The following is a 15,453-nucleotide window of genomic DNA, read 5'->3' as shown; positions in this document are numbered from 1 at the left end:
AAGTCTATAGGCATTAAATGAGGTTTTCACAGCAAGAAAATGAGCAAACTTTGTCAAACTATCAACTATAACCCAAATAGCATTCATACCTCTAGATGTTCAAGGTAGACCGATGATGAAGTCCATGGTTACGTGGTCCCATTTCCATTTTGGAATAGGGAGGGACTGAAGCAAGCCCGTTGCTTTCTAATGCTCCGCTTTTACTTATTGACATTGTAAGCATTTGGAGTTGAATTCAGCAATCTCTTGTTTCATATTGGGCCGCCAATACACTAACTTCAAATCTTGATACATTTTAGTATTCCTCGGGTGCATAGCAAACATTGACTTATGAGCTTCTTCTAGAATTCTTCTTTTTAGTTTTGTATCATTAAGAACACAAAGTCTCCCTTGAAATTTTAATATTGAGTCCTCAATTGTGAATCCCAATTTAGGTTTAGCTTCAAACTCATCACCAATCTTCTTCAGAAACTCATCATTTATTTTCTTTTGTTTGATCTCTTCGATAATTGCCGGTTGTGCGGACATTGCGGCTATCGATCCATTTTGTTCAAAAGGCACCACTTCTATTTCAAGTTTTTCAAATTCTTGTAGAAGCTTTTTGTGATCTGTAAGTAAATGGGATAAACCTCCCACATTCTTTCTACTAAGCACATCTACCATGGTATTGGCATTACCTGGGTGGTGATGAATTTGTAGATCATAGCCTTTGATCACTTCAAGCCATCACCTCTGTCGCATGTTTAATTCCTTATGCATGAAAAAGTACTCCAAGTTTTTATGATCTATGTACAGTTCACATTTAACCCCATACAAGTAATGTCACCATATTTTCAATGCAAACATAACTGTGACAAGCTCTAAGTCGCGTGTTGGGTAGAGGCATATGCAATCATTGCGCCATTCTAGATTAGAACATAACCCAAACCCTGATAAGATGCGTCACTATAAATGACAAATCCTTCAGTACCCGAGGGTATAGTAAGGATTGGAGCTGTGGTCAATCTTATTTTCAGTTCTTGAAAAGCTGATTCCCTCTGTTTTGTCCACACAAATGGTTCCTCTTTTCGAATCAATTGGGTCAATGGTATAACAATTTTTGAGAAGTCTTTAACAAATCTCCGATAATAACCTGCCAATCCCGTAAAACTGTAGACCTCAGTTACATTAGTTGGAGTAGGCCAATCAATAATTTTTTCTATCTTCTAAGGGTCAACAGAAATACTGTGTTTATCAACGACATGTCCCAAAAATGCAATCTTATCTCACCAGAATTCACACTTTTTGAATTTCTCATACAATTGTTTTTCCCTAACAGTGTGTTTGGTTGGGAGATTTGGGAAAGGATTTTGAAAAGGAAAGAGAAAAGGTATGTGAAACTAAGTGAAATATAAGTATATTTTATTCACATTTTACCTACCTTTTCCCTTTCCCTTTCCAAATCCCTCCTCAAATCCTCCAACCAAACACAGCGTAAATGTCTGGAAGGTTATTCTCAAATATAGTTCATGGTCATTTTTACTTTTTGAATAGATCAAAATGTTATCAATAAACACAATAATGAATTCATCTAAAAAGGGTTTAAACATTTTTTTCATCAAATCCTTGAATGCTGAGGGTGCATTTGTAACTCTAAAAGGCATAACTAAAATTCATAATGTCTATACCTAGTTTAGAAGGATGCCTTTCCAATATCTTCAGCCCTTACCTTCAACTGATGATATCTCGATCTCATGTCAATTTTTGAAAATATCTAAGCCCCCTGGAACTGATCAAATAAATCATCAATACAAGGTAACGGGTATTTATTCTTCATGATTACCTTATTGAGTTCCTGATAGTCAATACATAGATGAAGAGTACCATTTTTGTTCTTCACAAAAAGGACTGGTGCACTACACGACGATGTACTTGGGCGAATAAGCCCTTTGTCAAGCAATTCCTACAACTGGATTTTTAGTTCTTTCATTGTTGTAGAAGACATGCAGTATGGAGTTTTAGATATTGGTTGTGTACCCGGTATTGCATCAATTGTAAATTCAATCTCACTATCAACTAATTGTTTGGGTAACTCATCCGAAAATACATCAAGAAAGTCCCTCACCACAGGTATACTGTCTAAGGTAATTTCCATGGTTTGTTTTACACTACATAAATACCCTTGACAACCCTTACTAATCAATTTTCGAGCTTTCATAGCAGATATAAGATATGGTGGTGGAACTACACCCTTTCCCTCAAAATAAAATTCATCTTGTCCGGGAGGTCAGGATATCACTCATTTTAAAGCACAATCAATGGTTGCATGGTATTTTAAATAGCCAATCCATACCCAAAATAACATCAAAATGTCTCATGTCTAAAGGTATTAAATCAACATACAAAACAACATTCGCGTGTAATAATTCACATGCAACATATACAGATGTACATAACATAGATCCCTCCGTAGGTGATGCAACACACAATATATATCTCAATGTTTCCAAAGGCCTATTCAGAGTTTCAAGAAACACCATAGAAACAAATGAATGTGTAGACCATGAAGCAATTAAGACATATGCAGGTTGTTTGCAAACAGAAATTGTACTTGATACTACTGCCTCTGTGTTCTGAGTATTGCCTAGTACAAGAGCAAAAACCCTTTCTTATCTCACATCATTGCTTGTTGTAGACGGTGTTGCGGCTGGTTTTGCTATTGGAACAGACCCGATAGAACTAGTAGCACCTCAATTACCACCATGACGTGGGTGTGTAAAATCTTTTTTCTATATGCCCAACCTTTCTACACTAATAGCAAGGCCCTGTAGTACGATAATAAACACCTTGGTGTTTCTTTCTGCACACGGTGCAAGTAGGTATTGAGTTGCCACTTTGGTTTGACCCTAAGTTACTAGAAGTCCCAGACTTTGACTTCTTGTTTGCTGACGTTGTTCCCTTATTAAAATTCTACCTTTTGCCTTTCCATTCAAGCTTCTAATTAGCGTTGGCCATGTTAGTTTCTGACATCAACGCCCTATCTAGTACATCCACATATTTTGGCAATTTTTAAACATTAACCCTCTCCAAGATTGAATCGCATAGGCCTCCCTCAAACTTCCTTGCCTTTTTTGTAGTTGGCGTCTATCATATGTTGCACAAAATAGGAAAATTCTGTGAATTGGGCCTCATACGCCACAACTGACTTGTTTCCTTGCTTTAATTGTTCAAACTCTAATACTTTTCTATCTCAGACACACTGAGAAAAGTACTTCTTGTAGAATATTTCTAGGAATCGAGCCCAGCTAATATCTCTATTTTCTTCATGCAGTAACATCCACAAATGCCTTGTTTCATCTTCTATGATAAATGCAGCTAACAAGACTTTCTGAGTCTCAGTACAAGGAAATGCCTCAAATAGTTTTTCTATTCCAAGTACCCAAGCTTCAGCTTTAAGTGGTTCCATCCTCCCCATGAAACAAGGTGGTTTCATCTTCTTGAATTCCTTAGTCAATGCAATAGTACAATCACTAATCTGACACCTCGGTACTAGAGGTGGCACAGGCATTGGTGGTGGGGGTAGCGCTTTGTGACAACCCAACTCTAGTTTGAGCTAATTAAACTTAATTATGCTTATAATTATGAGCTTAATATGATTTTCAGTGCTAATTATATGATTATGGGTGTTTGTGAATTTATATCTGTTCACTGCTGGAAAATTTGTTTGACTTTCCGTCATAAAATTTAAATTGAAGGTCGTAGAGGTGTCAGAAACTGAAATTTACTATGTTTTTATATTCAGCATGATTTTTAGAGCCTATGGTGAAATTTAATTGAAAGCTATTTCAGATCAAAATAATTAGATTAAATTGATTAAATTAAGGGCAATTGATTAACTCTAAGCAAATATGATTAGTTAAACTAATCACCACTATATTTGTATAGTTAGTGCTTAGGCTCAAGAACCTTCAGCTCATTTTCACCTCTTGGCTGAGATCATACACACTAAGGAGAGAACTCAACACTTAGAGAGAGAGAGAGAGAGAGAGAGAGAGAGAGAGAGAGAAGAAGAATTGTGAAGAAATTGAGGAGATTTTAAGAATTGGACTAGGGTACACTTGAATTCAAGCCTTCGGTATGATTTTCAACTTTGATTCTTGTAATTAAGACATGTAGAGGTTGAATTTATCTAATTCTTGAGTTCATTTACATGTAACTTTCCAATGGCAGCATTAATTACTTTGAATTGGAAGAATTGAGTTGAAATGAGTACATGCATGCATGAATCACCAAGTTGAGCTTGAATTTCATGAAAATATCCACATGCATGAAGCTACATTTGACATTTTTTTTTTTTGGAGATGTTTTATGTCTTACCACTTTTTATCTCATGCATGAGAGTTTTGAAAAGATTTGAAAAGAAAATAGTGCAACTCATATCATTTATGGTTTCAACCTCATGATTTGAGCTTGGATTTGAGACAATAGATCATGATTTTGAGTAATTGGTTTCAAATTGAGAGTGTTTTCATGCTACACAATGTTTTACCATGTTATTGGCATCAACTTGCAAGCTTTGAGCCTTTGGAATTAAGTTTTGAGCTTCAAACAGAGTTCTGGAAAACCCATAATTCGACTTGTCTCGATCGAGGAAAGCGTTGCTCGAGCGTGAAAGTTGAGCTCCCAAAAGTTTTACAGAAATTTGCACGGTGGCTCGAGCGGCAAACTCTACGCTCGAGCGAACCCTGTTTTGCAGGACTCCTCGCTCGAGCGTCAGAAATCTCACTTGAGTGTGAAATGCATGTAACTAATACTTTTACAGAGTTTTACAGTCCGCTCGAGTGACCAAAGTTAAGCTCGAGCGAAGGGCCCTGTTTCAGAAACTTTGACAAGTCATTTTATGATTCGTTTTCCATTCTCTTTCATTTCTAAGCACTCTTAAGCACTCTTAGGCATGCATTGGACATTCTAAATGAATTAAAGGACACGAAAGAAGCCTAAGAGCATTAAGCAAATTAAAGAACGGATTGAATTGTATTACGACCCAATGTGTTATGAATTATGTACGATCAAGTGCAAGGACGAATTAATTGCCGGAACACAGTGAGTAATACTTAAGTAAAGACATGTTTGTATATGCTATTTTTGTTTAATAACACTCGTGTAAGTGTTCTAGACTTGTGAATTCGAATTATGGATGAGTATTCTCCTCGTCTGATTGTGTAAGACTATAACGAAGTTGATAAGGATGAAATCACCTGAATGGACCAAAGGTCATTTTGAACAAATATGAAATAGACCTAAAGGTCATCCTGTGTATTTGATTATATGGACAATAGGTCGTTCTATATGTATATGAAATGGGCCCAAGGTCGTTTTGTATAATTGTTGAATGGCCTGGAGGTTGTTTCGAATAAGGGAATGATTGGACTTGAGGTCGTTTTGAGTTGAATACGGAGATGAATGTGAACATGATCATGGACCCTGAGTACACATAAATGCAAAAATGGATTAGTTGGACACAAAGTTGTTTTGTGTGTAAATTGGATCCAAGGTTGCTTTACACATGATTAACCTGAGGTCGTTTCGCATATATTGGACCGAATGTCATTTTGCCTATGAATTAGACCCAAGGTCGTTTTGTATGTAATAGACCAAGAGTCATTTTGCAAGTATGAGTTAGGCCCGAGGTCGTTTAGTATATGAATATGGATGAGACATATGATATGTTGGACCTAAGGTCGTTTTGCGTTGGTATCGACCAACAAGTTTGGGTTATAACCTATGAATTAAACAAATCTCATTCATGAACTCCTTTACTTTGGTATTATTCACTGGGCGTTAGCTCACTCTTTATTTATATGTATGTAGGTGAGCAGCGGGATGTCTAGCCTCAACCCCAGTGAGCCATCAGAAACCATGTTTTGAGGAGTCAACTGAGGTCGCCTCACGCAAGAGGCTTACTTTTGTTTTTGTTCATTTGTGGTCATGTATGACTAACCTTGTGTACAACCTTGGATTTTGGTGTCGATACTATTAAGAATGATATTGGATGTACGTGGTACATACATAATGTAAATATTGCATGGTGTGAGTTATTATATGTATATGAGAAAGTTTTTTTATTAAACCATGTATGCATAACTCGTTGGACAATTTTTGCAAGTATTGCTTCCACAGTTTAGCCCCCTATTTTTAAGTATGGTTTGATTTCTAATTGAAGCCGTAGGTAATCTCATGATTACTGGTCGGCTATGACTCTAATCCATAGGGGTGGGTTTGGGTAATGACAGAGTGGTATCAAAGCACAAGTAATAACTCACACACTTGTCCAAGTGAGCGATAGAGTGTCTAGAAAAGACATAAGTTGCATTCATATGATACATATATGTGTGAAATGCATTGAGGAATTGCTAAGTGACTCGAAGTATGCAACTATATGATATATATAACTGTTACCTAATTGTATGAATGTGCTCTTTTGTTCTTTTGTATATGAATATTGTGCATATCTTCTATGTGAAATATAATGCAAGTCTCATTAGATAATGGTGAGAACAAGAGCCGATGAGCTAGAAGAGTCCTCCACTACTCGGCTAGACCAAATGGAGAGAATGGTGCAAGACATGGCAGAAACATTAAGGCAACAACAACAATGGCAACAACAGTGGCAACACCCACAACCCCCGTCTCCGGTACAACCCATACTGGATTTGCAAAATGTTAACTGAACAATAGCCCTGAGTAAAGAGTTCAAGAAAATGAAGCCACCAATGTTCCATAGGGGTGTGGAACCATTGAAGGCTGAAGCTTGGGTCCTTGGTAGTGAAAAATTATTCGAGGTATTTCCATGCCTGGAGACTCAGAAAGTACAATTGGCCACTTTCACATTAGAAGATGAAGCGAGAAGATGGTGGATGCTAATTCATGATGATAACAAAGGCATTGACTAGGCACAATTTCTTGCACTCTTTTATGAGAAATACTTTCCACAATGTGTCCGTGATAGAAAGGTATCAAAATTTGAAGGACTGAAACAAAGCAATCTTACAGTAGCCGAGTATGAAGCCAAGTTCACTTAATTGGCTAGATTCGCCCCACATATGGTTGACACCGACTACAAAAAGGCAAGGAAGTTTGAAAACAGTCTTTGCAATGACATTCTGGAAAGGGTAAACGTGCTGAAATTGCCCACATATGTTGATGTGTTAGAACGAGCCCTAATGTTAGAAACTAACATGGCCAACCAAGGCAAGCCACCAGCCGACTGGAAGGCTAAAAGGAAAGACTTTTTCTCAGGAAAGAAATCATCAAAGAAACAAAACACGGGGTCTTCAAGCACTTCAGACTCCACTATAAATATGGCACCAACATGTACTCAATGCGGTAAGAGGCATCATGGGGTTTGTTATTGTATTTCCGGGGCATGCTACAGATGTTGTGAAATGGGGCACATGGCAAGGGATTGCACCTAAACTGAACAGCAAAGAGGTGGGAAACCAACCGTTAGTTCAACCGGATCTATCCTAAAACCGGGTAATACTACAAGGCCTGCTACTACCAGAGACACAATGAGACAAGGGAGAGTCTTTGCACTTGCCCCAGGTGACACACAGAATACTGAAGTTGTTGTCTCAGTTACTATCTCTACATGCAATCAAGATGCTTTTGTGTTAATTGATTCCGGCTCAGCACATTCCTTTGTGTCTACTATGTTTGCATCTAGATTGACTAGACCCCTAGAATCATTGAATATTTGCTATGTGTATCTGCTCCATCTGAGGAATCTGTATTGTGTACATCTGTATATCGTGTTTGTGATATGCGAATTGGCAATACTATTTTATATTGGATTTGTTACCCTTGGACATTCGATAATTTGATATAATTTTGGGGATGGATTGGCTATCAAAATATTGTGCCACTATCAATTGTGTGACAAAACGGGTTGTGTTTAAACTGCCAAGCCATGTTGAATTTGAATTTGTGGGTAATGGGGTAGTGCCTCCACCTTATTTGATATCTGTAATAAAAGCATGTAAATTGATTAAAAAAGGATTCCAGGGTTATTTGTGTAGTGCATTATGTGAACAATCTGTGAATGTTGAATTGGATAATATTTCTATGGTCCGAGAATTTTCGAATGTATTTCCTGACAAACTGCCACGGGGACTGGTGGACAGAGGGATAGAATTTACCATTGATGTTGTCCCGTGTACCCAGCCTGTCTCAAAAACTCCATATAGAATGTCCATTGCCGAAATGAAAAAACTGAAAGAACAATTGCTAGACTTACTAGACAAAGGGTTTATATGACCAAGCACTTTGCTATGGGGCGCTCCCGTGTTGTTTGTAAAGAAGAAAGATGGAACCTTACATTTGTGCATTGACTACCAAGAATTAAACAAGGTAACGGTCAAAAATAAATATCCATTACCCCGAATTGACGATTTATTTGATTAGTTACAAGGTTCACAAGTCTTTTTGAAAATCGATTTGAGATTCTGCTACCACCAGCTGAAAATGAAGGCAGAAGATGTTGAGAAAACTACATTTAGAACAAGGTATGGTCACTACGAGTTTCTTGTTATGCCGTTTGGAGTGACTAACGCACCTACAGCATTTATGGACCTTATGAATCGGATTTACAAGACTTATCTTGATGGATTTGTTGTGGTTTTTATCGATGATATTTTGATATATTCAAAGAATAGATTTGAGCATGAACAACATCTGAGAACTGTTTTGCAAACAATTAGAGAAAAGAAATTATTTGCTAAACTTACGAAGTGTGAATTTTGGTTGGACGAGGTTGTCTTTTTAGGGCATGTCATCAACAGAGATGGGATTTCGGTGGACCCATAGAAGATAGAAGCAATTATAAATTGGCCTACACCAACAAATGTAATGGAAGTCCACAGTTTCATGGCCTTAGCTGGGTACTACAAAAGGTTTGTTAAGAATTTTTCAAAAATAGTTGTACCTCTTACTCAATTGACACGCAAGGGGCAACCATTTGAATGGAATAATGAAAAAGAATCTGCCTTCTAAGAACTAAAAACAAGATTGACGACTACACCAGCGTTAACATTGCCCACAGGTATGGAGAACTATGTGATTTATAGTAATGCATCTTGTAAGGGTCTCAGTTGTGTATTGATGCAAGAAAGACGGGTAATTGCTTATGCTTCCCGACAATTAAGGCCACATGAGAAGAACTACCCGACACATGACCTAAAATTGGCCGCAGTTGTATTTGCCTTAAAAATTTGGCGGCATTACTTGTATGGGGCAAAATGTGAAGTTTATACAGATCACAAAAGTTTGAAGTATTTCTTTACTCAAAAAGGGTTGAATATGCACTAGAGGAGATAGCTTGAGCTAATAAAAGACTATGACCTTCATATTCAGTATCACCCTAGGAAAGCCAATATAGTTGCTGATGTCTTGAGTAGCAAATCGGTGGGGAGTTTAACTTGCCTACTCACTGAACAGAAAGAAATCTTGCAAGGTTTTGAGAAATCCGAGATTGAAGTAGTATTACATGAACAAGGCCGATTGATGGCCGCCATTTCAGCCAAACCAACAATCATCGATGAGATCAAACAAAAACAGAAGGAGGATGAATTCCTCAAAAAATTAGTTAATGAATTTGAAGCAAATCCGAAACCGGGATATAGTGTTGTAAATGAAGTGCTGAAATTCCCAGACAGATTGTGTGTTCTGAATATTCCCGAGTTAAGAAGGAGAATTCTCGATGAAGCCCATAAATCAATGTTTGCTATGCATCCGGACAACAACAAAATCTATCAGGACTTAAAGCGAAGTTATTGGTGGCCAAGTATGAAATGTGAGATTGTAGAATATGTGTCTAGATGTCTTCAGTGTCAGCAAGTTAAGGCTGAACATCAAAAGCCAGCAATTCTACTTCAACCCCTCCTTATTCCGGAATGGAAATGGGAACACATAACCATGGACTTTGTTGTTGGCCTACCTCGGACACCTAGAGGTATGGATTCCATTTGGGTTATAGTTGATAGACTGACTAAATCTGCACACTTTTTGCATGTAAAATCTACGTATGATGCATACTATTTAGCTACTATTTATGTTGATGAAATTGTTTCTTTGCATGGAGTTCTGGTGTCTATTGTGTCAGATAGATATCCAAATTTTGTATCTAGATTCTGGAAGAGTCTTCAAACGGCAATGGAAACAAAGTTGAGGCTTAGTACAGCATTCCATCCACAAACTGGTTGAGGCTTAGTACAACATTCCATCCACAAACTAATGGACAATCGGAACGAACTATACAAACTCTAGAAAATATGCTCTGAATGTGTGCTTTGAAATTTCAAGGGAGTTGGGAAACTTACTTACCATTGGTCGAATTTGCATATAATAACAGTTTCCACTCCAGCATTGGCATGGCACCATATGAAGCTTTGTATGGCCAAAAATGTAGATCTCCAATATGTTGGATTGAGGTTGGGCATAGAATCTTGCTGGGCCTGAGCTTGTGCAGATAACGACTAATAAAATCAACATTATTCAACAAAGGCTTTAGACAGCTCAGAGCCGACAAAAGAGTTATGCAGATATTAGGAGAAGGCCTCTTGAATATGAGGTCGGTGATTATGTATTCATCCGTGTAAATCCCATAAAAGGCTAGTTAAGGTTTGGCAAGAAGGGTAAACTATCACTTCGTTGCATTGGGCCGTTTCAAATTCTGAAAAGACTTGGTCCAGTTGCTTATAGAGTTGCCTTATCATTGGGAATGGAACAAATGCACGATGTATTTCACGTGTCAATGTTGAGGGGTTATCTCCGAGATCCGTTCCACGTTATTGACTATCACCGAATAGCACTTGATGAAAATATAGAGTACGAAGAATGGCCAGAACGGATCATTAACCGACAAATAAACAGCTGAGGAACAAATCCATTCCAATGGTAAAAGTGGAATGGAAAGAACATTATGGTAAGGATGCCATGTGGGAGAAAGAAGAAGAAATGCAATAACACTACCCATATTTATTTCCAACAGAAGGTAACATAAGTTTGGGGGACCAAGCCTCCTAAAGGAGGAAAGAATGTGACAACCCAACTCTAGCTTGTGCTAATTAAACTTAATTATGCTTATAATTATGAACTTAATATGATTTTGAGTGCTAATTATATGATAATGGGTGTTTGTGAATTTATATCTGTTCACTATAGGAAAATTTGTTTGACCTTCCGTCATAAAATTTAAATTGAAGGACGTAGAGGCGTCAAAAACTGAAATTTACTGTGGTTTTGTATTTAGCATGATTTTTAGAGCCTATGGTGAAATTTAATTGAAAACTATTTCGGATCAAAATAATTAGATTAAATTGATTAAATTAAGTGCAATTGATTAACTCTAAGCAAATATGATTAGTTAAACTAATCACCACTATATATGTGTATAGTTAGTGCTTAGGCTCAAGAACCTTAAGCTCATTTTCACCTCTTGGCTGAGTTCATACACACTAAGGAGAGAACTCAACACTTAGAGAGAGAGAGAGAGAGAGAGAGAGATAGAGAAGAATTGTGAAGAAATTGAGGGGATTTTAAGAATTGGACTAGGGTACACTTGAATTCAAGCCTTAGGTATGATTTTCAACTTTGATTCTCGTAATTAAGACATGTAGAGGTCGAATTCATCTAATTCTTGAGTTCATTTACATGTAACTTTCCATTGGAAGCATGAATTACTTTGAATTGGAAGAATTGAGTTGAAATGTGTACATGCATGCATGAATCACCAAGTTAAGCTTGAATTTCATGGAAATATCCACATGCATGAAGCTACATTTGACGTTTTTTTTTTTTTTGGAGATGTTTTATGTCTTACCACTTTTCATCTCATGCATGAGAGTTTTGAAAAGATTTGAAAAGAAAATAATGCAATTCATATCATATATGGTTTCAACCTTATGATTTGAGCTTGGATTTGGGACAATAGTTCATGATTTTGAATAATTGGTTTCATATTGAGAGTGTTTTCATATTACACAACGTTTTACCATGTTATTGGCATCAACTTGCAAGCTTTGACCTTTGGATTAAGTTTTGAGCTTCAAATAGAGTTCCAGAAAACCCAGAATTTGACTTGTCCGCTCGAGCGAGGAAAACATCGCTCGAGCATGAAAGTCGAGCTCCCAGAAGTTTTACAGAAATTTGCATGACGGCTCGAGCGGCAAACTCTGAGCTCAAGCAAACCCTGTCTTGCAAGACTCCCCGCTCGAGCGTCAAAAATCTTGCTCGGGCGTGAAATGCATGTAACCAGTACTTTTACAGAGTTTTGTAGTATGCTCAAGCGACCAAAGTTGCACTCGAGCTGAGAGCCTTGTTTCAAAAATTTTGAAAAGTCAATTTATGATTCGTTTTCCGTTTTCTTTCATTTCTAAGCGCTCTTAGGCATGCATTGGACATTCTAAATGAGTTAAGGACATGAAAGAAGCCTAAGAGCATTAAGCAAATTAAAGAATAGACTGAATTGTATTATGACCCAATGTGTTATGAATTATGTAGAGTCAAGTGCAATGATGAATCAAACGCCAGAACACAATGAGTAATACCTTAGTAAAGACATGTTCGTATATGCTATTTTTGTTTAATACCACTCATATGTAAGTGTTCTGGATTTGTGAATTCAAATTATGGATGAGTATTCTCCTCGTCTGATTGTGTAAGACTATAACGAAGTTGATAAGTATGAAATCACCTGAATAGACCAATGGTTGTTTTGAACGATATGAAATAGGCCTAAAGGTCGTCCTGTGTATTTGATTATATAGACCATAGGTCGTTCTGTATCTATATGAAATGGGCCCAACACCGTTTTGTATAATTGTTGAATGGGCCGGAGGCTGTTCTGAATAAGGGAATAATTAGACCTGAGGTCGTTTTGAATTGAATACGAAGATGAATGTGAACATGATCATGGATCATGAGTATGCATAAACGCGAAAATGGATTAGTTGGACCCAAGGTCATTTTGTGTGTAAGTCTGATCCAAGGTTGTTTTACACATGATGGACCTAAGGTCGTTTCGCATTTATTGAACTGAAGGTCGTTTTGCCTATAAATTGGACCCATGGTCATTTTGTATGTAATGGACCAATAGTCGTTTTGCAAGGATGAGTTAGACCCGAGGTCATTTAGTATATGAATATGGATGAGACATATGATATGTTGGACCTAAGGTCGTTTTGCGTTGGTATCGACCGACAAGTTTGGGTTATAACCTATAAATTAAACGAATCTCATTCATGAACTCCTTTACTTTGGTATTATTCACTGCGAGTTAGCTCACTCTTTATTTATATGTCTGTAGGTAAGCAGCGAAATGTCCAGCCTCAACCCCAATGAGCCATCAGAAACCATGTTTTGCGCAGTCAACTAAGGTCGCCTCACGCAAGAGACTTACTTTTGTTTTTGTTCTCTTGTGGTCATATATGATTGACCTTGTGTATAACCTTGGATTTTGGTGTTGATACTATTTGGAATGATCCTGGATGTACGTGGTACATACATAATGTAAATATTGCGTGGTGTGAGTTATTATATGTATATGAGAAGGTTTTTGATTAAACCATGTATGCACAGCTCGTTGGACAATTTTTGCAAGTATTGCTTCCGCAGTTTGGCCTCCTATTTTTAAGTATGGTTTGATTTCTGACTGAGGTCATAGCTAATCTCATGATTATTGGCCGGTTATGACTCTAATCCATAGGGGCGAGTCTGTGTCATGACACGGTTGTTGTTGTTGCCACTGTTGCTATTGTTGTCTCAGGCTCTCGGCCATGTCGTACATCATTCTTTCCATCATGTCCAACCTTGAGTATATTGATTCCTCTAGCTCATTTCCTCTTGTTCTCACCATTTTCTATATGAAACTTTATATTATAGCAAACACAATAAACTCTCACACACCCACACATTCATATATTCAATTACGCACAAGTTATCTCACTCTCATGTTCAAATGCACAAGAATGCAATCCTTAAGTCTTTTCTAGACTCCCTATAGCTCAGTGGTCAAGTGAGTGAGATATAACTCGTGCTTGGATACCACTTTGTCATGACCCAAACCTGCCCTTATAGGTTTAGTATCATGACCAACTAGTAATCTTGAGATTACCTATAGCCTCAAAAACAAAATCAATCTTGATATGATTTACGGGGCCTGGTGAAAACGATATAAAATATAAGATTAAACCATTAAGCTGTGTATACATGAAAAACCTCATGTTATAGTTGTGCATCCATTCCTATATATGTATATATTCATACAACACGGTAACCTTTAATATTTAATACATAATTCAAGCATCCATAGTTTCCAATTCAAAACAACCCCCAAATAACAAAACAAAATTTCAAAATAACATGTGTATCACAAAAACTTGCTTGGCTCCACTCAACCCCAGGCTTACTCCAACCGGGGAGCTCTCCAAAACGATTGACACAAAGGTAGACTCCGAGGCTTTCTCTATCCTTGGTGCTCAGTTTGCCCACCTACATATACATATAAATAGTGAGCTAGGGTCCAGTGAGTAATAAAAAAATAAAGGAGTTAAATGAATGAAGTTCGATAATATTTCAATACAATTCCCATTTCAGTGCAATTCAAAATGATTCAATAATTGTACATTAGTAATGATCTTCTCAATTGATTTACATAGTACATCCAATAGAGTAATAATATTTCAATATCAATAGGACCACAAGGGTTGATCAATGGGACCTCTGTGAGTCAACCAATGTGTCATATTCAATGTGACCACGAAGGTCTAACATTAGAGATCTCTGTGTTTCAATTATCCAATGGGCTACGGCATTGTTTTACCCAGGTAAGGGCCAATTAATCAATGGGTCGTGGTATTGTTTCCCCCAAACAAGGGTCAATTAATCAATGGGCCGTGGTATTGTTTCTCACAGGCAAGGGCCTTACTATTGGATGCCACAAACTAAAATAATTTACATGTTGAGGTCGTCACATAAAGCTTCCACTAAGAAATGATTTGCATTTGGGATTGTTTGGGATGTGCTATATAAGTGCACTTTTTTGACTTTTTGGTTAAAAAAGTAGACAAAAAAATATGTATGTTTGAGATAACTTTTTGACTTTTTACGAAAAGATGTGTAATAAAATATTGTAGTAAAATCAAAATGACCATTCTAACCTTGTTGACTGTTTGGCTTTTAACTTTTTGACTTTTGGGTAGTTGAATTGAAAGGGCAAAATAATAGTTTTTTCCTCTAGGCTTCCCCCACAAGCTTTCCCTAAATAGTATAGACTTTTTGGCTTTTTTAGTAACTTTTTGACATTCTGGCTTTTGTAGGTTATCCCAAAAACATGGATTTGGGTATTAATTTTCCCTTATTCACAAAGAGAAGATGTAGGTTCCTATCCATTTCTTGTGCTTGAATTTGTTCTTAATT

General features: G+C 37.2%; 1 protein-coding gene across 1 annotated transcript; it reads right to left on the bottom strand.

The window, feature by feature from the left end:
- Window positions 1–204: 204 nt before the first annotated feature.
- Window positions 205–663, bottom strand: LOC145799664 (uncharacterized). The gene has a single exon (XM_082889273.1). The coding sequence runs from the start codon at window positions 661–663 to the stop codon at window positions 205–207; it is 459 nt and encodes a 152-aa protein (XP_082745399.1).
- Between the last annotated feature and the right edge of the window lie 14,790 nt (window positions 664–15,453).

Source organism: Camellia sinensis, chromosome 9, assembly GCF_055761805.1.
Source record: "Camellia sinensis isolate YWXY chromosome 9, ASM5576180v1, whole genome shotgun sequence".
NCBI classification, from domain to species: Eukaryota; Viridiplantae; Streptophyta; class Magnoliopsida; order Ericales; family Theaceae; genus Camellia; species Camellia sinensis.
This window is presented reverse-complemented; position numbering and strand designations above follow the sequence as displayed.

Bases quoted from the DNA above. Each gene is read 5' to 3' on its own strand.
- LOC145799664 (XM_082889273.1), bottom strand. From the start codon at position 663: ATGGTAGATGTGCTTAGTAGAAAGAATGTGGGAGGTTTATCCCATTTA.